The sequence below is a fragment of the Stylophora pistillata genome, chromosome 9 (genome assembly GCF_964205215.1).
Source record: "Stylophora pistillata chromosome 9, jaStyPist1.2, whole genome shotgun sequence".
Classification (NCBI taxonomy): Eukaryota; Metazoa; Cnidaria; class Anthozoa; order Scleractinia; family Pocilloporidae; genus Stylophora; species Stylophora pistillata.
The window spans coordinates 10,922,456-10,945,630 of NC_142527.1; the positions used below are offsets into that span (position 1 = coordinate 10,922,456).

At 38.0% G+C, this 23,175-nt stretch overlaps 1 protein-coding gene and 1 pseudogene across 5 annotated transcripts in view; one reads left to right on the forward strand and one right to left on the reverse strand.

Moving 5' to 3' along the window:
* The first annotated feature begins 11,506 nt into the window (after positions 1-11,506).
* On the forward strand, positions 11,507-20,338 carry LOC148723269 (tolloid-like protein 2). 4 transcript variants are annotated; one of them, XR_015991759.1, is made up of 7 exons: positions 11,974-12,050; positions 13,216-13,254; positions 14,248-14,392; positions 14,670-14,926; positions 15,624-16,014; positions 16,701-19,458; positions 19,867-20,338. XR_015991759.1 is itself a non-coding variant. In XM_088733379.1 (7 exons), the coding sequence occupies exons 3-6, from the start codon at positions 14,326-14,328 to the stop codon at positions 16,787-16,789; spliced, it is 804 nt and encodes a 267-aa protein (XP_088589505.1). In that variant the 5' UTR covers positions 11,974-12,050; positions 13,216-13,254; positions 14,248-14,325; the 3' UTR covers positions 16,790-16,809; positions 18,345-20,338. The 4 variants fall into 4 exon arrangements, 2 of the variants coding, with proteins under 2 accessions (XP_088589506.1, XP_088589505.1); XR_015991760.1 differs by having other exon boundaries at positions 16,701-18,381; XM_088733379.1 differs by having other exon boundaries at positions 16,701-16,809; positions 18,345-20,338.
* Positions 20,117-23,175, reverse strand: part of LOC148723270 (cubilin-like) — a 168,360-nt pseudogene continuing 165,301 nt past the window's right edge. Inside the window, exons 16-18 of the transcript XR_015991758.1 lie at positions 22,141-22,397; positions 21,221-21,613; positions 20,117-20,946 (exon numbers count right to left, since the gene is read on the reverse strand). The product of XR_015991758.1 is annotated as a cubilin-like (transcript). The remainder of the gene's footprint in view (positions 20,947-21,220; positions 21,614-22,140; positions 22,398-23,175) is intronic.

The following is a 23,175-nucleotide window of genomic DNA, read 5'->3' on the forward strand; positions in this document are numbered from 1 at the left end:
TGGTAACAGGTCACTGGGTTACAATGGAGCTTTAAAAATCGCGCGAAGTTTAAGTTGTTTTGGATTTGCACACGTAACATTTATTTTATTGTCCTTAGATAATTGCCCTAGTTTAGAAGTGAATCTCAACCTTGGCGAGCTTTAATGATCTTCGCTCATATAGACAAGCTTAACAGTCTAGAACATTCTATTCGATTAGATCATATTCCATTTTTAAATCAGTATCATTATGAATGACCAAGCATAACGAGGTAAATTACGCGCATTCTGGAGTATTCTAGAAAATCACTCCAAAAATGGCAAAAGATCTAGGAAAATGAAACTTGTGTTTACACTGGGGTAAAATTGAAGAACAGCTCCCCAAAATATCTGTCGGCCGACAGGGTAGGGTAGAAAGGGTTAACACTTTCTCCACTGATGATCTGATTTCATCGTGGTCATTTTTTTATGTTCTAATGCCAGTCACTGATAAAACGAAGTCATTGACATAGGAGCATTATTCTTCGCTAGTTCACTAAAGCTCCTGCCAAAGAGCAGCCGTGAACACTTAAGAGCCCATGACTGCTAAGGTTAGCGACTTAGGTTATTTCTATTAGGGAAGGACTCGAGCCCGTTAAGGCTGCAAGAGACCTTGGCGTCACACTGGCCTCTAATTTAACATATAATGAACATATTGTTTCCACTGTATCTTCATGCATGTCACGATTAGGTCAAATTAACCGCGTTAAGCATATTTTCGATAAACGTGCCTTAATTCTCATTATAAATGCCCTAGTGTTTAGTAAATTATTTCATTGCTCTTCTGTTTGGAGCAACACTACTCAATCTAATTTGGACAAGCTCCAAGCAGTACAGAATTTCGCTGGTCGCATTTTGTGCGGCGCAAACAAATTCGATCATATAACTCCTTTGTTAAAAGGCTTGCGCTGGCTACCAATCAGACAACGAATTTATTTTTGTTTTGCCGTTTTGGTTTTTAAGTGCATGACGAGATGCGCTCCGGGGTATTCGACATCTAAGCTCGTCAGAAGATCCGTCGTATCGACAAGGAATACAAGAAATTCTCAACTCTTGGACATTCCACTCTTCCGCACAGGCCAAAGGACCTTTCAATATAGAGCGACCGCTTGTGGAATGAGCTGCCACCTGCGCTCAAACTTAGTCCGTCCGTGACGGCTTTCAAGCGTTTGCTCAGGCAAAAGCTTCTTAATGACTGCTTTAGTCAATTTTTATCTTTTTATCCTTTTATGTACTTAAGTTTTATTCGTGTAATTTAGATTTGACTCTGAAAAGCCCCTTGGGGACGAGCCAATAGAGTAGGTATGTACTGTAAATATCGAGAATCGCTGGCCAGGCTAAAAAAATCGAAAATCTTGATAATCTGCCTGGAAAACCCTTTCAGGGAGATATATTTGAAAAAAATATATTCAAAGTCTGAAAAATCAAATGTTTCCGAGAAAATGGAGAAAAACGAAAATTCGGGTTTTTACCTAATTATTTATGCAAAAAATACAGTAAAATTGAGCAACTTTAGTGTGCTAGTACTGAACGAGGATGTTTCGTAAGAAATCGGGGGTGTTTTTACTTCAAAATAAAATCCATTCGCTTTTTATTTATCGCAGTTTTAGGAGCTTTGGTTTAATTTTAAAATTTACATGGTTTTTTAACAAAGTATTCTCAAACACTTGTTCCAAAAAGCGAAAAATCGAGCAACTTCAAGCCTATAAAACGCGTCTTGGTATGTGAGAAATCATGTCAAACTGCATGCTGGCACAAAGTTTGGTCCTTATACAAAAATAATTTGAAATAAAAATTTAGGCAATTCAGAAAAGTGCCGGGAAAATAAAAGAGTTTGCGACGCACTGTGGCCAAGGTTAGGAATTTGCATGATGCAAATCAAGTTGTAGAAATCGTACTTGAGAGCTACGAAGTAAATAAGATAGTTAAAGATGGTTACAAAATCCTTTGATATGGAAATGATATGAAAAAAAATCCGTATACATTGCTGAAGAGGGCTGTAAATTGATGCGTAGATAGGAAATTTTCTGTCAATTTAAATTGCAGAAGACTCTGTTATTGTTGACTCTTTTTCAACAGCACTACCTACACCTAACTATACATAAGGCCGCTGTATAGTTCACCATTTTTGTTGATTAGGTGTTTGTTATCGACATTATTCTTGGTTGAATAGCTACGCTTTCTGCAACTGCGATAACATTTCTTCTGAAATATCTTGGATATCTTGAAAAAAGTTATGTAAGTAAATCAAGTCAAGCAACACCGCAAGCCTCTGCTGTATAGTTTTTGACCTCAAGATAACAGCCCAACTATTTTTTATGCTGTTTACTCTTATCTTTTTCGTAAAAATGGCCACATTCCAGTCGTAAAACTTGTTAAAAGAGACTTATGTCACGGAAATTCTCTATGATGCAATCACGATCTCTTTCTTAAAGGTAAACACGTGCGAGGTTTTTCAGAGTATGAAAAGAAAATGATTGGCGGAGGGGGGGGGCTTGTGGGGCAAGTTTTGAAAATCCAAACGTGGCTGACTTTGTCGAACTGAAAGACTGTACTAGAGATGTTACAGCTCATACGAAGGGTAGTAATATTTTGACGGATGCTGAAAGCGTCAACAACGAAATGAAATAATTATTACTTACACGGGCAGGTTAATAAAGATCATTTTGATTTACATTTTTCGATTACCACATGAATACATTCGGACTATTCATTTCTACAGCATTAATTTACTAACTTAACAGGGATTTTCATCGCACAGAAATGTCAGTTGCATATGACGGTATGCCCTAAACACAGAGACGCGTGCGGTACTCGCTGCAGAACAGGCATGACTAGATGTTGCATTCCAGCAGAAATAGCGGGTCACAAGTCGACAACCAGTCGAAGTGATCGTGGAATTGACAGAAAACAGTCTTGTTCCGTTTTTAAAGAAACTGGAATGCTCTTCACAGTTGGGTCGCGTAGGTGCAGTCAAACCGTACACTGCTTTAGTAGGAGAAATATATATATAATTAACAACTATTAACCAAAGTGAAGGTGGTTAGTGGTGGATATTTACCGAGCTGCGAAGAGCAAAAACTTTACAAATGTAAGCATGGTCACATTGCTCCTGAAATTTTCTGTGATGCCAGTCCACCTTGGCATGCCAGTGATGTGTTCTCTTTTGGAAGAGTGATCTGTGCAGTTGGTTAAACGAAATTAAACGAAATTTACACTGATCCATGAAAATAAAAATTTCACAATACATATACAAAAAAACAAAGAAAGAAAAAGACCAACTACAGAGAATAACCAAAACTGCCAACCTCATTATAGTAATGCTTGATACAGACAGTTATTTTTTGTTGCCCTCATAGAGTGCTGGAAACACAAACTATTACATAAATTATTATTGTTAGAATTATTTCTCTGAAATTCCTATTTATTGCGACAGTAACAAGTGTAGAAAGCTTTTTCAATGGCATTTTGTAAGTTGGCAGGTGAAAAAGTGGCACATCTTGTAAATCAGTGCTTTCAAGTGACAGAAGTCTTTGTTTTACCCATTCTTTAATTGCATACCAATGTTTTTTATTAATAAAGCTATTTATTCAGTTTAATTGTATATGACAGTTTCTTAGGATTTATTGTGACTTGACTGTTGGAGACATGAGCTATAGAACACATTTATATTGTGGACAACTTGCTCGGCTGAAGTCAAAATAATTTGTTAGTTTTGTGCAATATATGTTCACAGTGTTTATGAAAAAAATAAAATGTTATGTCTGTGGTAGGCAGAGGCCTGCCACTTTTGTTTGTTCGATTAGTTTTTTTTAGTAAGGGGTGGATTACATAAGCTGAGTTGACTGTTTGCTAGGATGGCAATATATATGGGCAGGCCAGCCTGACTCATGTAATCAGCCTCTCAGTGGATGATTGGCAGGCCTGTGGCCTGAATTATTATTTCCCTCAGATTTCTAGCAAAGGTAAATTGATCAACCACATTTAATTCCATTTTCATTTACATTAAATTTTATTCTGAATACAGTTGAACCCAGTTAATGGGCCACCCTCAGGGAACTAGCAAACGGCCACTCAATAAGGGTTTTTATTTCTTTTTTTGTTAGATGCCAATGCAAATTTATGGCAAATGAACAGCTTCACTCAATAAGCAAGGTAAATGTAAAGCAAATGTCACATTTACATCACATTTGCATGCAATTTTGTCAGGAACAAATGCTCGAGTTTAACTTCAGTTTATAGCTATTGCAAATTTAGTTCAAGTACACTTCTTTCTCAGCTCGGGGATAGTGTTTCAGAAGAAGACATTTCATTCCCAGCAGACAAAATGGATCACAGAAAGCTAATGGTATCATATATAGGATAGTGAAAGGAAAAACATTACAATCTGTGTCCCTTGCGAGGATTCGAACCTCATGCAGTCAGCCCAGAGAAGGTGATCCCAGCTGGGAGGTGAGTTTCGTGCGCTCCACTCAGTGCTTGTCTATTTTCGCGTCTCGAGGAGAGGTGCAGTGCAGATTGCCCATACTTTGTTCTTACCCTCTGGTACCTCGGCAATGATGTGCCCATATCGTTTCTTTTTTATGCTTTATGATTTTTTATTTTCATTGATTGATACGAGCAATGAGCCGTTAAACAGGTCTCAAACCCGGAGGCTAGACAAGTCGGTTCTCGGCTGTAACCACCAGAGGACTGTGTCTGTGTTCAAGCGGGGATTTACCTTTCTCTTTTCTCCGGCGGCACCCTTGACATTCAAAGTCAAAGGAATACAAAAAAACTAAAGCCAGGCTGGAGAGTATCTGCTTTTTAACTGAACAACATTAAAAAATTATGGCATTTGTAGTGTTCGGGCCCGGACCCGCAGGGGGAGGATCTCATGCCCCCCAGTGAGACTGGACTTATAACGAGACCACCCTACTGAGGACATTTTTTGTTGCGTTACTATTATGGTATTTAAAAAACATGTGCTTTTCGCTTGAAGTTATTTTAGTAGTCTCAACAAAATAAATTAGTAGTCAGAACAAAAAATTTTAGTAGTCTGAACAGAACATGCAGAACTGAATGGTGACTGAAGCTTCCGGAGCTTAACTTGAGAGGGGCCACAAGAACTAATTGTTTATGTCATATCAGTCAAAAATCAATTATCTCAGAGAAATTGCGCATCACCTTATCAGCTGGAAGACAAAAAAAAAAGTACGAGCTGGGTCAATATTCATAAGGAACATCTGCTATATCAGCTGGGCAGAAGAAGAAATTTGTGAGGACCTTTGCGATGATTCAAACCTCAACTTATTTAACATCGCTAGCAAACGTTCTTAGAGCAGAGCAGAAAGACAAACTTCTGGGTGGAAGCATGTGAGGATTCAAACCTCAGGCTTTTCAATCGATATTCCTGGAAAGGAGAAAGATTGTAAGCCTTACATTTTCTACGGAGAAAGAAATAAAACAAACGAGTCAAACCAAATCAAAGAAACACTGATCAAAGCAAATTTCTGTTAGAATCAAAAGCATGAGAAAACGCTCTGAAGAAAAAAACAAAATGGCAGAGACGAGGGTAGAAAGCCAAACGACAGTTTTTGCCGAGGAAAACCCAACAAGCGTCACGAAAGAAAACCAAACAGGTGTCATTGCCGAAAAAAGTCAAGCATCTCTGCCGGAAAACCAAACCATTGCAACCTATACAGGTGATGAACTGGTCTCTTTTAAGGACAACATGGTTTTAAAGAACACTAAAAAAAGTATAAGTACATCCGTACACCGTTTGCAGTCTCGATTCAAGGAAAAATACTGTAAACAAATTAGTCTCGATGCAATATTAAAGTAAGAAGCTCCGCAGCTTCTCAAGCACTTCTTTCTAGAAATAAGCCAGACGACAAAAGCAAACAAAGGCAAATAATATGAATCAGAAACATTACAAACTTTCCGCAATAGTCTACTAAGGTACTTTCTCAATGGGGCGTCCATGCCCACCGGCAGTAGACACCTCCGACCTCAAAAAATCTTCAGGGATTGAGTGCGAGGAAGTTTCAGTGTTAATCGTCTCAAGCAATGTTCAATAGCAGTTATGTTCTCATGTAATAATAAAAGACATAAATATATATATATATGTTATATATATATATATAACAAGTTAAAAGGCCTCGAGCCAACAGTGACGCCGCGCCAGAAGGATCCAAAAGGATTCACAGTCCAAACCTCGATAAATGGTAGGAGAAGTAGTGTGGCACACGAGGACGGACAACTTCGAGCGAAGGAGGACATATACTCAATAAAAAGTCTAAAAAGTTTAATAAAAAACGTTTCGGTCCGAGACCTTCATCAGTTCTGATGAAGGTCTCAGACCGAAACGTTTTTTACTAAGCTTTTTAGACTTTTTATTGAGTAAATGTCTTCCTTCGCTCGAAGTTGTCCGTCCTCGTGTGCCACACTACTTCTATATATATATTTATATATATATATATATATATATATATATATATATATATACATACATATACATAACTTTTTTATATTCAAATTAACTAACCTTCATGGTCAGATGAACTTGAAATTTCGTGAAACGATCGAATCACGGGAATTTGAAGTCGCCACGAAAGTATCTGTTAATTTCTTTACGTGACGTTTCCGCTTATGCCTTTCGAAAGTTGAACATGATTCGAAGTCATCAAAGCGGGCGCAAAAAACATATCCTTTCTTGTCATCGCACTCCATGCGCTCTTTAAAGGAGATGCAAAAATGAAAACCTTCGCTTTCAATAAGATGTTTCGACTCCAGAAAGAATTGTGAGCTCACGTTGCTGCATGTTGAACAAAATTTGCTCTCATAGCTCATCAATGCAAGTGTTGGCTAATTTGTGATGAATTTTCTGTTGACAGTTCAGATTACAATGAAACTATCCTTAATGCATGAATTAAAGATGTCGTAACAGCGAGATCATTTCAATCTCATCTTAAAGTCAAATTAAATGTATTTTAATGAAACATCCTCTTTTGTGCCAAAAAAGAAACCACTTAAAGGATAGTGAAAGATTTGCGCTACTAAAGTTAAACTTATGTTCAATTAAAGATTTATTAAAGGTTATTGTTAGCTTTCGGATATTTCATTTGACAATTAAAGACGATTCAAGCTTTACTCAACCTTTAAGACTGCTTTAGATTTTGCCTAAAGGCACTGAAATAAGAACATTCGTCCTGTGTATTAATGTAAAGGTAGCTGAAGTTTTACTGTTCACAAACTCTTCAATCTACCTTAAACGACATTACATTCCATTTTTTTCCTGATTTTTCCGCATTCATCATTAATCAGCGGAAATAATACCCTGCACCTCAGAAAAATATAATTGAAATAATGTAACTGTCACCATTTGCTTGCGATTTCTTTTTTTGGAAACCGGCTAAGATTTGTGAGAGGCCTTTCCGCTGGATGAAGCTGTTTCTATTCCAGGTCGGTTTTTATAATAACCATTCAAATTATCGGCTGACACTTCAATGGACATAAACTGACAGGGCTTCAGCTTATTGCGACGCAATGGGGCCAGCTTTATTTGCTTTTAAGGAAAGATTTTTTATTAAAAAGGCTTCTTATGATCGATTTTTCTTTAACATTTGCTAAGTCTTCAAAAAGCTTTCAACATCGCTTTCTCCGGCTACAATGATGAGTTTTTCGAACTCGACCAATCACTTGAATACCACCTCCGGATCTTCAATGCAACCAGGGCTGTTAATTTTTGCAGTTTTCAAAATGATTTTAGTTCCGATAACAGTAATCAACAATGGAGTTTTAGTTTTAACAGCTTACGTGGACCCACTGAGAACGTTCCGTGTACCTTCGTCCGCATTTCTTATAGGGATGTCAATAGCGAACGTTTTCACCGGGATTATCGTTGCACCAATTTTTGCAACCCTCGAGTACAACGACCACTTTGGAAAACCCAATTTGCCAAACCTGGCAAAAGTTGGATCTTCAATCTCTTTGCTCACGCTTAATGTTTCCTTCGGAATGGTTTTCGCCCTAGCTGTCGATTACTTCATTGCAGTGTTTCGACCAACGAAATATAAAAGCTGGATACAATTTAGCTGTGTGAGTTTATATTTTAGATATATTTAGATATTTTATATATACTTTTTACTCAAATATTGTAACATAAGATATGTATTTTTTATCTTGTGGAAATAAAGACTACTACTACTACTACTACTTTGCGTCGTGCTCAAGTTCTCATTGCAGTCATTTCAATAAATTCTTCTATTTTTTCAGTACTTCCTCACGTAAACGTCTCCATGGAAATTGTTTTCAATGTGGACCTATATTTCAACTCAACTGTAAACTCAACACTGCTCATTGTCTCCTACGTTTTTTTGTACTTCGCTTTTCAAGACCAGACCAAGAGATCTTTGAATCTTCGCAGAGCCGCCAACAATCACGGGCGCGCCAACACGGACGAAGTCGAAAAAATAATCGCTCTCCATAACAAATTTTGCAAAGTGTTGCTGATTTTTGTTATATTTTCTACTATTCCGGCAGTCTTTGCAACAATTTCATATTACCTAATGGTGTACTGCGATCCACGTCAGCGGTACAAGGCAATCGTCATCATCCAAAGATTTTGTCTTAATCTAATGTTTATAAAGTGTGCTGTAGATCCTTTTGCGTTTGCCTTGAGACTTTCTCGAAACAGAAAAGCGTTGAAAAAAATCATTCTCTGTCAACTTGGAACTCTAACACAGATGCGATCGACAGTTCAACCTGATACCCAGCTAAATTTTCGACTGAGCTGACTTCATAATACCTTTAAAGGACTGCTCTTCAATTTTTTTCTCTCTATCCTACTGTTGTGATATTTGTCAACATCTTACTGAAATTTTTACAAGACGAGTGTGTTCTTTGAAGATGTTTGATTACCTTAGAGAGAATGTCGACCTTATTTTGAAAATTTCTTGAAAAGACTCGACCGTAAAGCCGCTTGAACCGTAGAACACTCAACTCGAGAAAAAGATGAAACCCACTATAGGGGTTAAAAATTTTATCTTTTCGTTCCTTGTTTTTTATTGTTGTTGTTGTCATTGTTTTTATTTAATTTTTTTTAATTTATTATATTCGCCGACATGCAGGGACACCGCAACAGCTTGCGCCAATTACTGCGAGCCCAGTAAACCCACCCATCCCATCCCAGGGGAGGACATCCACTACACAGTAATCTCGTGCGTGGGAAATCAACGTCTCCTATCACTAACCCTGCAGGAGACGGGGCCTACGGTTTATTCGTACCTATCTGAACCGGACTAGAATATCTATCCATTTCTTGATATTATAGAAAGGTAGCAAATTCTCCTCAGTTATTTTAAGACCCTGAGTGTTGGTCCGGCCGGGGCTTGATCCCTCGACCTCCCGCACAACAGGAGGCTGTTGTTGTTGTTTTTTTTTTCTTTGTTTTTTTTTGCTTTTTATTTTTTTTTTTCCATTCACTGCATTTTAAAATGTAAATAAATAAAGTGGCAAAACACGATGCCTGAGAAATAAATGGAAAATAAACAGATACGTTAATAGATAAGTAGAGCAATAGAGAATGATAAAATAAGTAGGGTTAGCACATAACATGGCAGCAACGCCATATCTATATTTGAGGGAAATGAATTCGAACCCTATCAGATTAGTTCGTTTGATATATAGCTATCTATCGATAGAGGAAAGTGTTCGACAATGCAGCGTTTAACTTAATAATTACTTGATAATTTGCCATTCTTTGGTAATGCCAAGTCATATTATGGTCAGCAGGACTCCACCAAATGTAGGCATTTTTTTACGGTCTAGAACAAAGCCTATTTACTGGAAATAAGAGAAATGAAAAGAAAAAACACCGGGGTTCGGAGAGGAAGAGAACACTCATCCCCAGTCCCTTGGCATGGCCCTTGTCGCTCTGTACCGATATGTTTTATGTTTTCATTGAAAGCCCGGGGAAGAGACTGAAAAAGTTTATAGCCTTCCTAAATTCTGGTTTCGAGGAGAGGGTTTTTTTACAAATCTCAGTGTTAAATTATGTCTGAATCCCCTTTCTTACATCATTATATTCCATGTTACTTACAAAACGTTTCCCAGTATGTAATTATCGTTCACAATTGCTAGCTTTACTTTGAAAAGACATGATGATGATGCAAAGAAAAAAAAACTTTATTAAGGTGTCTAAAGAAACCTCCTAGCTTAGGTTAGAAACCTGTGCTAATTATGGGGCACTAATTAGGGGACACAACATAACTAAATATAAATTAAGGTAAAAATATTTAAATATAAGCGTAAGTAGAAATGATATCAATATTAACAGTATGGCAAATGTATCTATGAATTACAAAGATGACAGCACTTGCATCCATTATCAATTAGTGTAACTAAATCTAATGTACGTATTTTGTTTTTGAAACATTTTAAGGCGGTAACTGCTCTCAAGTCTGGCTTGGGCCCTAAATGGCGGAGGGAGTGCTTGCCACATGCTGATGTTAATTTGCTTAATAGTCGCTACTGAGATACTAAGAACCAAAAGGTTTGATACTACAAGTCATTTCAACGCATCTCTTTGTTTTAAAAAAAAAGGGTTCGAAGGAATGAAATCAAAAACAAGATTTTGCCACGACTCAGATACTTCTTTGCTAGATGGTGAGCTTAAACATTTTTCTTTCATACTAATGTGAATCACCGTTCCTGGCCTAGTCGGCAGGTGTAAAAACATAAGGATTATTAGACCAATAGCGAGGCCAAGAAGGCTTTTTCTCGCGCACTTAAAAAACTAAACATCGTCAATTCGAAACGCAGTTATGAATTCATAGTTGTTTACATTTTTCTAGTAAGGCTTTACAACATTAATAAGTACTTCAAAGATTTGCATACAACATCATTTCTATCACGTATGCAGCTCTTTCATAAGGGAAGACAATAGCGGAAACAATAGATTACTTAAAGGACTAAGAACTTGTGTTTTCGATTAGTATGGGCTAACAAGGGTCTTTCTTTGTCGCGAAATAAAGACACTCTCTTAGCAGTTTGAACACGAGTTCAGGAAAGCTTTCCGTGCAACCCTACTTTTCTAAAACAAAGCCGTGATCCCACAGGGAATGTACTATTTTCGCTATTGTTATCTTTATCTAAGAGACTGTTTGCATAATGAAGAATAAAATCTTGCCTTTTGTTCGAGAGAGAACTGCAGAGATGGCGCCAGACAAATTTTTTCTGAGACCACAATTTTCCTGGCAACGAAAAGTCATATGCTACACAAGATGGACTGGGGAAAATCTATACAACAAATTGTAACCTCAAACTTGATTATTTTAGAAACAGTCGTTACATGTAAAACAAATTATGTTCACAATTGGATGGTTAAGATGCGACTATAAAGGTTTTGCACAGCAGCCATGTTGCATGGCAGAAACAATAGATTATTTTTCCAATAGGAAAAAATCTTCTTTCTTATGCAAAATATTTTCGTTGTTCCTGCCATGCAATATGGCTGCCATGCAAAACCTCTATTAACCAAAAAAAAAATTCATCTTACACTAATGTTGCGCTTAACATCATGCAGACATAACATTCGAATGAAAAGGATTTTTTTAATTCGTGAGTAAGTGCATACTAACTATGGTAAGTATTAAGACCTGTCAAAACAATTGGAAGGCTGAGACGCGAATATAAACCAGAAAAAGTCTAATTCATCTTGCATTGCTGTTATGCGTAACATGCATAGATAACGTGTAAATGAAAATAATTGTTTTTGATTCGTGAGTAATTGTTTAGACCTGCCAAAACCACTGTAGCTTCCAAAATAGATCAGATGTTTTTTCTGGTCGTTTGGTTACAGAGAACGCCTTTAATGCTCGGATAGTTCAGTGTTCGCCACTTATATATTGCTTCGAGTCGACAGCAAAGTAAGGAAAGAAGGAACAGCCTTTTTCGCTGACAATTCAGTTCAACTCAACTTCGCAAACAAGTCATGGTGTTTGGGGCTAAAAGAAGGCAGACCGAATTGGTTCGTGTTCTATGGTTTACAGGTCAGTACTTTAAATTTTCGCAAAACTAACACGATTAAGCCAGAAGCAAGGGGGCTGCGATTGCGATAAACCATTATTTCTTCCTGTGACGCCGTTACCGAATTCAGATAGCGAGCGATGAGAATTAAGCCGATTTCCCGGATAAATCTTGAGATGAATACAATGTGATTCGCATAATTATCAGGACGCCAAATTCATCCCTACCTGTCATATGTAGCTGCCGGGAACAAATTTTAACACGAAATATCTGTTACCGTTAGTGTTTTCTTGCGCAATATAACTTCCTGACATTTCAACTTGATTTATTACCGGATTGATGCGAGTTTACGAGGGTCAAAACGCATTGTAGGATAATTTATAAGCAATCCTCTGACGATAGCTTGGATCAGAGCATGCAGCATCTATAGCAATAGCAACAACAGGCGCAAATTAGTTGGCGTGACACAAGTGCTATCTAATTAAAAAGTAACAAAGGGCTGAACATGTAGTATACTAGGACAACGGTAACGCATTAAAGACAATTATTTTCCAGAAACTTTGTGAGCTGAGAAAGCTGGCGCAAGTGGTAAAGCGAGCGAGAGTAGCTTGTTTATTTGCATTAAAGCAACAATGTCTTCAATCGACGCATTTTTATCTAAAAAGTTTCTTGTTTTCAGTTTTTTGTCATATTTTTGCGATAAATCAGTTAATTCTTCTGCAGCTTGCTACTTTCTACAGGATGTAAATAATTAACTGCACTGACGAGAATTTTTGTTTGTGTCTCGGTTTTAAAGTTTTTATATCATCGTCAAAACTTGGTTCACAATTTTTTGCTGGCTAACTAGTGCATTTTAACGCCACAATTTGAAAAATCATTTTCTACTAGGATGTCTCCCTCTAAATGATAATGTTAGCCTGGTTTTCTGGTAGTCTGTCCATTTTCGCCCTCCCTGTCTTCAAACATAAATATATTATAATATTAATGTGATATAAAGTAGTTTAGGTTTTCACTGATTTGTGTCAGCTGTCGACTTCTCCGTTAGTTTTCATTCTCCCGCTCAGTTGACGGATGCAATCCCAACAATCACTTAACACTTGTCAACGCTCGATAGCTATAAACGCGAAGGGAAAAATATACTTCTAATTTGTTAACGCGTAGTATCACTTTCGTTTTGTCCTGTTGCAGTTCTGACGCTTCTCCTCAAGGAAGGAACATGTGATTCAAGTAAGTTCCGTGCACAAACCAATTTTAATAATCAAGCTGAGGGTTTGAGTCTGAAATGAAACGATGTGAAATTCTGATGTTTAAGGGGATTCTCTTTATATCAGATTACATTCGATAAAGCCAAACGCTTTTCACACATGCAAGAAAAGTTAGTTATCGAACTGTACATGTGTTCCGCGATAAACTTCTCGCATACATATTTAATACAGCTAATGGATAGAGCGCTGGACTGTTGTAAGGGAGGTCGAGGGTTCGAGACCCGGCCGGACCAACACTCAAGGTCTTAAAATAAATGAGGAGAATATGCTACCTTTCTATAACATCAAGAAATGGTTAGATATTCTAGTCTTCTCGGATAGGGACGAATAAATGGACGTCCCGTCTCCTGCAGGGTTAGGGGCAGGAGACGTTAATTTCCCACGCACGAGATTACTGTCATGGATGTCCTCCCCTGGGGTGGGATGTGTGGGTTTACTGGGCCCGCAGTAATTGGCGCAAGCCTTTGTGGTGTCCCTGCCTGTCGGCGAATCTGATAAAATAAAATAAATAAAATAAAATAATGACCATCTTGCTATGAATGCCCCATTGTCTCTCGATATTTATATTTGAATCTTTTTTTTTATTGCTTTTATTCATAGCTTGTGTGTCGTTCAGGAGTTTTCTTTTTTTCGTTTTTGGCTAAATTTGGCTGTCTATCTTCCGCGGCTCCTGATTGGACGAATCGTTTTCCTCACACTTGAAAAGTGCGATGTGAGTCATTTAATTGACTCTTCGACCAGCTCGTGAATAAATATTCATTTCACGTCTTTTCAGCGTGTAAATCTCAGGGGATGGATAAAAAAAATTATTTTCCTTTACTGAAAGATGCAGAGAGTTATCTAAAATCGGCTGGAATAAATTACGTTTATCGACTCAAGTTACAGGCTGCAAAGCAGATGGCAATATTTGATATCGGGAATAAGTATTTTTTTCCACATTTTCTTTCCTAAACAGTTTGTCCCGATGGTATAATAAACATCACAGCGTCTAGTGGTAGCCTCATGTATCCCACGTCAGGTAATTATGGCGTGAATGAGACCAAGTGCTGGAAAATTGAAGTTCCTGACACTTATGCAGACATTGGTTTTCGTTTTTACAAGTAAGTTTATCGTCGTTGACCAGCTAAAAAATTAGCAGTCAATTTGTTGCAGTCTCCTCTTATAATCTGTTGGCGACGACTGATCTAACTTCCGTTTCCCCTAAAAACCACGTGATCCCTCTTGAATCCTTCCTTCCCACTCACCACACCCCCCCCCCCCACACCTTTTCTCCCCTCCACCTTTTCTCCCCCAAACGATAAATAATGAATGGTCCCCTATTTACCGATGTCGACAGAAAGCTGATTATAACTGTTTGTATATTTTTTTTTCTATCAGGTTCGACATTGAAAAATGCGAGAATTGTAAATGTGACCATTTCCAGAGTGGTAACACCTACAATAGTTTACACTTGCAGTTCAAATCATGTGGACGATACAGTTACAACTATTTATACGAGTACCTCTGGTTCGTCGATTGGAGTGGTGGAATTGCCTTTGCTGTTTCGGGATCGACAGCCTACATTCGTTTCGTGTCGGATGACACTGAACATTACAGCGGATTCAATCTCACCTTTATTGGTGGTTCTAGCGTTGGTAAGTAGTAAAGTTACCAAAACAAAAACACAAGCTAACTAATCAAAAACGGTACAATTAAGCCACGGAAAGCATAACGAAAGAAAATATGCGACAAAACAAGAACATACAAAGGAAGTATCGGCACCAGAAACTATGAAGAATTGGTGTGAAAAAAAAAAAACGCAAAGCAAATGAATATTGGTTTTCTACTACATGCATCCAGAGTCACCCAAAATAATACCAAAAAAATAGAGGGGGAATGAGTAAGAGTTTTGGGAAAATTATCTTGTAGCCCATAATCATAGTCCGCTTTCTAAACACAAGCGAAGAGAACTGGAACTAGCACACGAAGTCGTGAGGCTGACCTAACGTCCACGAAGATTGCATAAAGAAATTCCCATCGTCTTCTGTTTTCTTGTTGTTGTTGTTGTTTTTTAATTATTAGTCCATTGAAACACCGAAAAAAGTTTCTGATTGGGAGTATAGCTAAAGTGACAAGAAAAAACAAACGAAACAAATCAAGATTTACTCCCTTAAAGATTTGCAGCAAATTTGAAAATATCGGATACTTTGCGCTTACCTCCTCGGTCAGAAATCTGTCATGTAGCAATAAATTTTTTTACATTCGCATTACTGTTTCAAATTAGGATGAAAACAAGCGTTTCTTCATTTTGTCTGACTTTCAAACATTAAAAAAATATCTTTCACCCTGCAGAGGGAGACAAACTATCTTAATGCAACCGAAGACGAAACCATTTCTTTTGGCACACCAAAGGGCGGCGTCGATGACTACCCTTCAAATTACAAAGAACAATGGTTTTTAATTGTTCCTGAGGGAAGGCAGGTCCAGATAGACTTTGTCTGCTTTAATCTGGAGGACAGCAAGGACTGCAAAAATGACTACGTTGAGTTCCGTGAAGCATACGTTGTGCTTGGTGATCCAAAATCAATATCTGGCCAGTACGGTCCTATATTGACCAATCGCCTGTGTGGAAGTACAAAGCAGAGCTCGATACAGAGTCAAGGGAATATAGTCTGGGTTCAGTTCAAGAGTAACAGCAACTCTACTGCAGTGTACAAGGGATTCAAAGCAACCTTTAACGAAGGTGAAGTATTAAAAACCCCTCGTGGCGACGGTACGCCTCTGTATTTGCTATTCTTTTTTGTAGTTTTATAGTTTTGTAGCCTGCAAGAGGGCTCTATGCTAACCTTCTCACTCTCTTGCGGCTCAAAAGGAGAACTTACGCAATGATCAAGCTAAGAGACTGATTTACTTTACCCCCCTGACTCCCATTTTGGGTTTATGCCGAGAGGAATCCTCATTCAGCTATTTCAGGCAACTGGCATTTCTTGAACATCACGTTTGTGGCTTGTATATATCACGTTTTCGTGAGGAATGGATAGAAAGCGCAGAAATTGTCAAGGCGAGAGAATTTTTCGTCACGAACTCGGCTATTTCTAGATTCTTCCAGCTTTTCTGAAATGGGAAGTGATCCAGGCAAAATTCGTGAAGGATTCAATTTTTATTTTCATCGCTTGACTTGCCTTGACATGTTGCTTTATTTCAGTTGAAAGCTAAGGTCGGTTTGAAAGGCTGAAAATCTCGAAATTTCTAACTTCAAACCTAAATCCGCTAACCGCAGTTTCAGTTTGTAGTTAACACACCGAACGTGGTCTAAAACTCTCTAATGACATGTTGGCCAGATACTTCAAAAGTAGAGGATATTGTACCTTGAGATTGGTTAAAGAATTACACTCTGATAATTATTTTTGAATGTTTTGATTTTTACAGGACAAGGAACATTGTTCGTTTCCAGCCCACAGTCTCTCCTCTGCTTCTCAGCTTTGCTTTTGGTCGCATCAAAGAGCAACGTGTTGTAATTTCATCAACTGAGTACCAAGTAGAACTTCGAAATTTACTACTGCTTTAAGTTTCCACACAGTAGAGAGAATGCTACGCCTTATTATAATTTATTGGATATCCTAACAATTGATAATATTTTCAAACTAAAAGTAGCACTCTTTGCTCATAAAATTATTAAGAGTCCCACAGGCATCCAAGCAATTTTTTCTGGAGATCTACCTCTGGCTTCTAACTTCCATAGCCATTACACTAGATTTGTTTCTAACCATAACTTTCGTGGGCCTCTAATACATAATAATTATGGAGCTTCTACTTTTACTTTCAGATATGATAAATATTTGAAGTTCATATATTTTGAACTGCGGTTATAGATACGTATGATGCACGATCCTCGCAGAAGAGGGCGCTATTTATGCAATAGCGAAAATTAGACCTGAAAAAAATCAGGCCTGTACGGGATTCGAACCATTGACCTCTGTGATACTAGTGTAGCGCTCTACCAATTGAGCTAACAAGCCAACTGGGAGCAGGCCGTTAAGTTGATTCGTAATAAACCCGTGAGGATAAATCAGATATGATGAATATATGACGTTCATATATTTTGAACTGCGGTTATAGATACGTATGATGCACGATCCTCGCAGTAGAGAGCGCTATATATGCAATAGCGAAAATCAGACCTGAAAAAAATCAGGCCTGTACGGGATTCGAACCACTGACCTCTGCGATACTAGTGCAGCGCTCTACCAATTGAGCTAACAAGCCAACTGGGAGCAGGCCATTCAGATGATTCGTAATAAACCCGTCATGATAAATCAGATATGATGAACTTTTACTTTCATTGCATCGAAAATATGGGAGACTGATTCCACTGCATCTAAAAAAATTATGTTATTATCGCTTCTCCAAACAATTCAAGCTATATCTGCTAACTTCGCAATCTGCTTCTTAGAATGCATTGCTTCAGCTTACTTTAGTTTCTTTGTTCTTTGTCTTTGTTCTTTTGATTAAAAAAATTAATTCTCCTTCTTTTAACTTCATTAAATTTTTATTTATTTATTTACTTATTTATTTACTCACTTCTCTATTCTCTTTGTTTATAATATTAATTGTGTATAAATACATAAAGGCTGATAAAGTTGAAGTGGTAAATTGGCCACCGTAACGATTACAACAGCGTGTATTTATACGTTGGTTAGTGTAAATATAGAATTAAAGTAAAGTAAGTCTTGTGTAAATGTTAAGATACACTAGTTAATTATACGTGACAGTAGCCAACTCGAAAGCTATGCTACTTTGGTCACTGTGCACATTTTACTTTTGATTATTGATGTAATTTGTTTCTTATATATTCTGACTTTTATAATCTGTCGTAACCTCTTGAAATAGCGCGAAGAGTTTCCTTCCTTTCCTTTCCCAGCTCAAATGCATAGAAATAACTAATTTTTTTTAGAATGTAAATTTATACTTGAATGATTCAAGATTGACCTTATCACACCATTTTTCACAAGGTACTATCAAGTTTGAAAAGAACGGAGTGTCTGTTTGTAATTTTCCTTTTTTTTTTTTTAGGAGTGCTAGCCTGAAGAGCTGTCGGTTTTTCTTTTATGTGAGTATATCCCTTCGATGGATACCATGGTATCCCATACTTACAGTGTCTTTCGTGTTCTAAGACGACTTTATCAATGACAAAAGCGTTTTCAAAGTCAATAGCGTGATCGTCAGACCAGGCATGGTTTGCGGCAAAACCATCGGTTTGGCAAGGATTTTTTTACTCCTCATATATCATTTTCTGAGCTCTTTGAACCAGAAAAAAATTATTATAAACAGGGCCCAATGTTTTCGGAATTAATGTAGAGGAGACTGAATAGGTGTTCAGCAATAAATCACTCGAAAGCCTTTTGGAAAATCTGTGTATACGTGCAATCTCGAGACGACTTGTAGTTTTAGACTTGGCTAGTTCGCATCAAAGGGAAAGATAAATCCCAGAGTTGCTCTGGCTACCTTTTTTAGTTTATTTTTAAAATGTAAGCGTTTTCAACATTCAATGAAATGAGCAGGCTTCCCAGGTGAGTAGGGGCGTGCGGGAGGAGGGGACTTTTTATTTGTGCAGGTTGGGTATTTGCCGCCATACATACATCCCCCACTCAGTTTCTTCTCTCACACTTTTACCTTTAATTTACAGTATTGTGACAACGCGTAACGTCACGTATAAATCCTTTCAAGTAAGCACGCATGTACTCTAATAGCATTACAGTCTGCTTTGTTTTTTCTTCAATCGATGGACGAGCTAAGTCAATTGACATTTTGCACTTAAGCGCGCTCTCCCATTAATTTTTCATGGCATAATTCAGACGTACAAATTATCCCTCTAAGGTAAAAAATTTTATTTTAAATTGATTTCCCCCGCCTCCCTCTGAATAAGCGCTCCGATACCGGTGCTTATTCGAGGAGTTCTGTCACATGCAGCAGTACTCCATATGCAGTAAAAAATCTTGAGGGAATTACATACAAATAGTTTCGAACACAGAAACTAGACATAGAAGAGGGGGTACCCTCCACCCCTCCCCCCTCCAAGATAAATCATTACTGGTTCCTAATATTTTGTATTTTTTTAGGCAGTGATATGGTGGAGAAAAATCAAGAGAAGTTTCCAAACATTATTCGACAACTTATCAGTTCCTGGGTAGTAACTTTAATCAAATATTACCGTCGATATGACTGCTGGAGTTGAACTAAAAAATATTGTGGATGAAATACCTACAAACCTAACTTCCATCAATCCAGACAGAAAAATCATTTGATTATCCTGACTACGAGAATTTGTTTCCGTTGATCTGATCCGAAGAGAAATTTAAACTCAATCTTGTTTGCACCCACAAAATGTGATACATATTACACAGAGAATAAGATGTACTTACTGACTCAGCGAGAGGGACGGACGGAGGATACTTTGTCCGAGGTCATGACGTACGGACCAAGCGGGTTGAAAATATCGAGACTTTCTTTCAACCTAAATAGTACCTTATTGCTTACAAGAGAATGGCGCGCACTGGACAACTAAAATATCGTTCAATTACAATTTTCTTTTTAGGTGCAGGGGGCCCGGGAGGACAAGCGCGCTATCAAGAAGCGCCAGTGGGAAAGAAGAAGCGAAACATTTCTTCTAATTGGCTACCCGACCTGGCATGATCGGCTGATCTTCCTTGCTCAGGATTTCCCACTTAAATCCCGCGCAAGAAAAAATTGCTTGGAGGATTTACAAAGTTCGTAATTTTAGGGAAATGTCGACAGTGGAGTCGTAAAAAGCGACAGGTACCAATCAGAACAAAGAAAACATGAACGAGTTTCGTGAGCCGTTTATTATGCTATAAAAACCTGAAAATATAAGAGTTGATAAACAAGGTGATATGAGTTTCCCAGTGCTTGAAAATAAACAAGCCTTTCTTGAGTATTATTTCAAAGATGCTTATAATGTTGTTCAAGCTTTTCCTGGTCTAAGCGCGTTCAAACCGGCTTAATGTCTTACTTTCGATTCTCTTTTTTTCTTGCACTAAATTTATGCATGTTTGCTATATGATAAATCCTAGATTAACCAAGCTTGTAGGGTCAAGATGGCTGCCGGGATGCTAGCCTTGTTCTTTTTTGTCCCTTTATATAGATCTTGACTTCGTCTCCTGCCAAAGATGAACTGTGCCAATGTCCAGCCATATTGACCTCACGCTTGACAAATAACTTGTAGATATAAAATTATTTTAAAGTTGCTTATAATGCTGTTAAAGCTTTTTCTGGTCTAAGAGCTTTCAAACCGGGTTTATTGTCATATTTTCGTGGACACAAAAAAAATCGATCCAGGAAAACTGATCTGAAAAACTTTGCTACATGGAAAAAATCAAACAACAACACACAGAAATTCGATCCGCTGAGAAATAAAAATGTGCTAAGAAAGATTTGCGAGACAAATCTTCACAAGGAAATACTTTACAAAGTCCGTCAATTTTCAGTCCATAATCAGAGTTTAGCTAGATGTGTAGGATTCAAAACTTCGGTGAACAAAAGACATTTCCCGGATACACTTGACGGGACTAGAACAAGTTGTTCTTTGATAAGCGCATGATCAGAGCTGAGAGAAACAGAAGTATCATTGGACGGCTGACAGACAATCTTCCCTGTCCTAAAATTATGAAAAAGATAGATTTTAGGACAATTTACCAATCATTCATTTTCATGCCTAGTTAGGTAGAAAGGGGAAAAAAGTTAGTGGTCTTAAAAAAACAAGCAACAACAAAACAAACAAAAAACCTAAAACATTGTCGTGCTGCTGTCTTGGGCAGTGGTGAATCACTCAGATGATTATTCACCAAGAGTCAAATGAATTGTACTTTCCAAAGGAGAAAGATGTCACGAAAAAAAGTAATAAAATAGCAAAACTCGTTGTTACAACACACCTGCTTTAAACGAAGCTTTGAATCCCTTGTACACAGTAGTCGAGTTTCTGTCACTCCTGAACTGAACCCAAACCATGTTCCCTTGGCTCAATATCGAGTTCGGCTTTGTGCTTCCACACAGGCGACTAGTCAGGATTGTGCCCAAATTGCCAATTATTCTTTTAGGATTACCAACCACGATGGATGCTTCACGGAACTCAACATAGTCATTTTTGCAATCCTCACTGTCTTCCATTTCAAATACGTCGAAGTCTATCTGGACCTTCCGACCCTCAGGGACGATTAAAACCCACTGTTCTGCGTAATTTGATGGGTAGTTCTCAAAGTCAACTTTTGGTGTGCCAAACTCAATGATTTCATCTTCGGTTACATTCAGATAGTTTATATCACCCACTAAAAAATGGAAAAATTAGTTCACGAAGTCAATAAAGGTTATCTAGGATTTATGTCTGCTATGAGGGGCAAAAACATCCCTGCACACTGCACGGTATGTTGCAAGATTGATCATGCCCTGCCACAGGTAAGCTATCGGGTGAGCACCCTGTGGTTGGAGGGTGGTGAAGAGTCCAAACCAGCAGGCTTAGGAGGGGTTGCAAAAACCAACAGGCTCCAAGGTGGGTCACCAGCGGTTGTGTGTACCCAAAGCTCAGGGGTGGGAAGAGTAGATTTGCTCTCTTCAGCCTCAAATTGTTGTCTGCCCGTTAGTTGGAAGGGGCTTCTTACCTTATTTCAACAACGCACTGTTTCGCCTGACTGGCTGTCGGGCTTATGCCCTGCCACTGCTCAGTCAAACTCAACAGACTCAACCGCTGGAGGTAGGTTGAGTGTCAAAAGCATCGGATTTGCTAGATTTTTTACTTGAAGGCGGGCATTATATACCATCAACCTATTGAGACCCTCTTTGTAAATTTATTACCCACCAGACTGGGACAAAGCTATGAAGGTTAAGCTAAATCCTGTGTATTGTGCAGTATCATCCGACACAAAACGAAGATAGAGCGTCGATCCACTAACAACGTCGGAAAGTCCACCACTCCAGTCGACGTTGTAGATATATCCTTGTAAATAGTTGTAGCTAAATCATCCACACTCTTTAGTCCGATGGTGTAAGTAGCTGTAGGAATTTCCAGTTTGAAGATAGTCGCACTTACAACCAGAGCACATTTCTACGTCAAACCTGGGATAAAATATGACAAACCGATATAGTTACCTTTCAGTTCTTTCCACCCTTAGAGACAAAATGAAGATACGTATATGTGCACGATCCTTCGCAGTAAAGCACTATTTAAGCAATAGTGAAAATCAGACCTGAAAAAAATTCAGGCCTGTACGGGATTCGAACCACTGACCTCTGCGATACTAGTGCAGCGCTCTACCAATTGAGCTAACAAGCCAACTGGGAGCAGGCCATCAAATTAATTCGACATAAACCCGTAGATGATAAATCTACAGGCCTGAATTTTTTTCAGGTCTGATTTTCACTATTGCTTAAATAGTGCTTTACTGCGAAGGATCGTGCACATATACGTTTCATAACCGCAGTTCATATATATGTATTTCATATGTTTGTTGTTTGATTTATCATCTACGGGTTTATGTCGAATTAATTTGATGGCCTGCTCCCAGTTGGCTTGTTAGCTCAATTGGTAGAGCGCTGCACTAGTATCGCAGAGGTCAGTGGTTCGAATCCCGTACAGGCCTGAATTTTTTTCAGGTCTTATTTTCACTATTGCTTAAATAGTGCTTTACTGCGAAGGATCGTGCACATATACGTTTCATAACCGCAATTCATATATATGTATTTCATATGTTTGTTGTTTAAAATGAAGATAGATATATTTTTCAATCACTTCGAACTTATTTATAATGTCTTTATCCGTTTTCTGACCGTGTTGGGCCTAAAAAATTCCCGTCAAAGGATGGATTGGTTAAGAATGGTAACTGAACAGAGTAAA

Coding starts and splice junctions, on each gene's coding strand:
- LOC148723269 (XM_088733380.1), top strand. CDS start 11,993: ATGGTGTTTGGGGCTAAAAGAAGGCAGACCGAATTGGTTCGTGTTCTA. Junction 13,255..14,247: donor GGAAGGAACATGTGATTCAA/GTAAGTTCCGTG, acceptor TTTCCTAAACAG/TTTGTCCCGATGGTATAATA. Junction 14,393..14,669: donor ATTGGTTTTCGTTTTTACAA/GTAAGTTTATCG, acceptor TTTTTCTATCAG/GTTCGACATTGAAAAATGCG.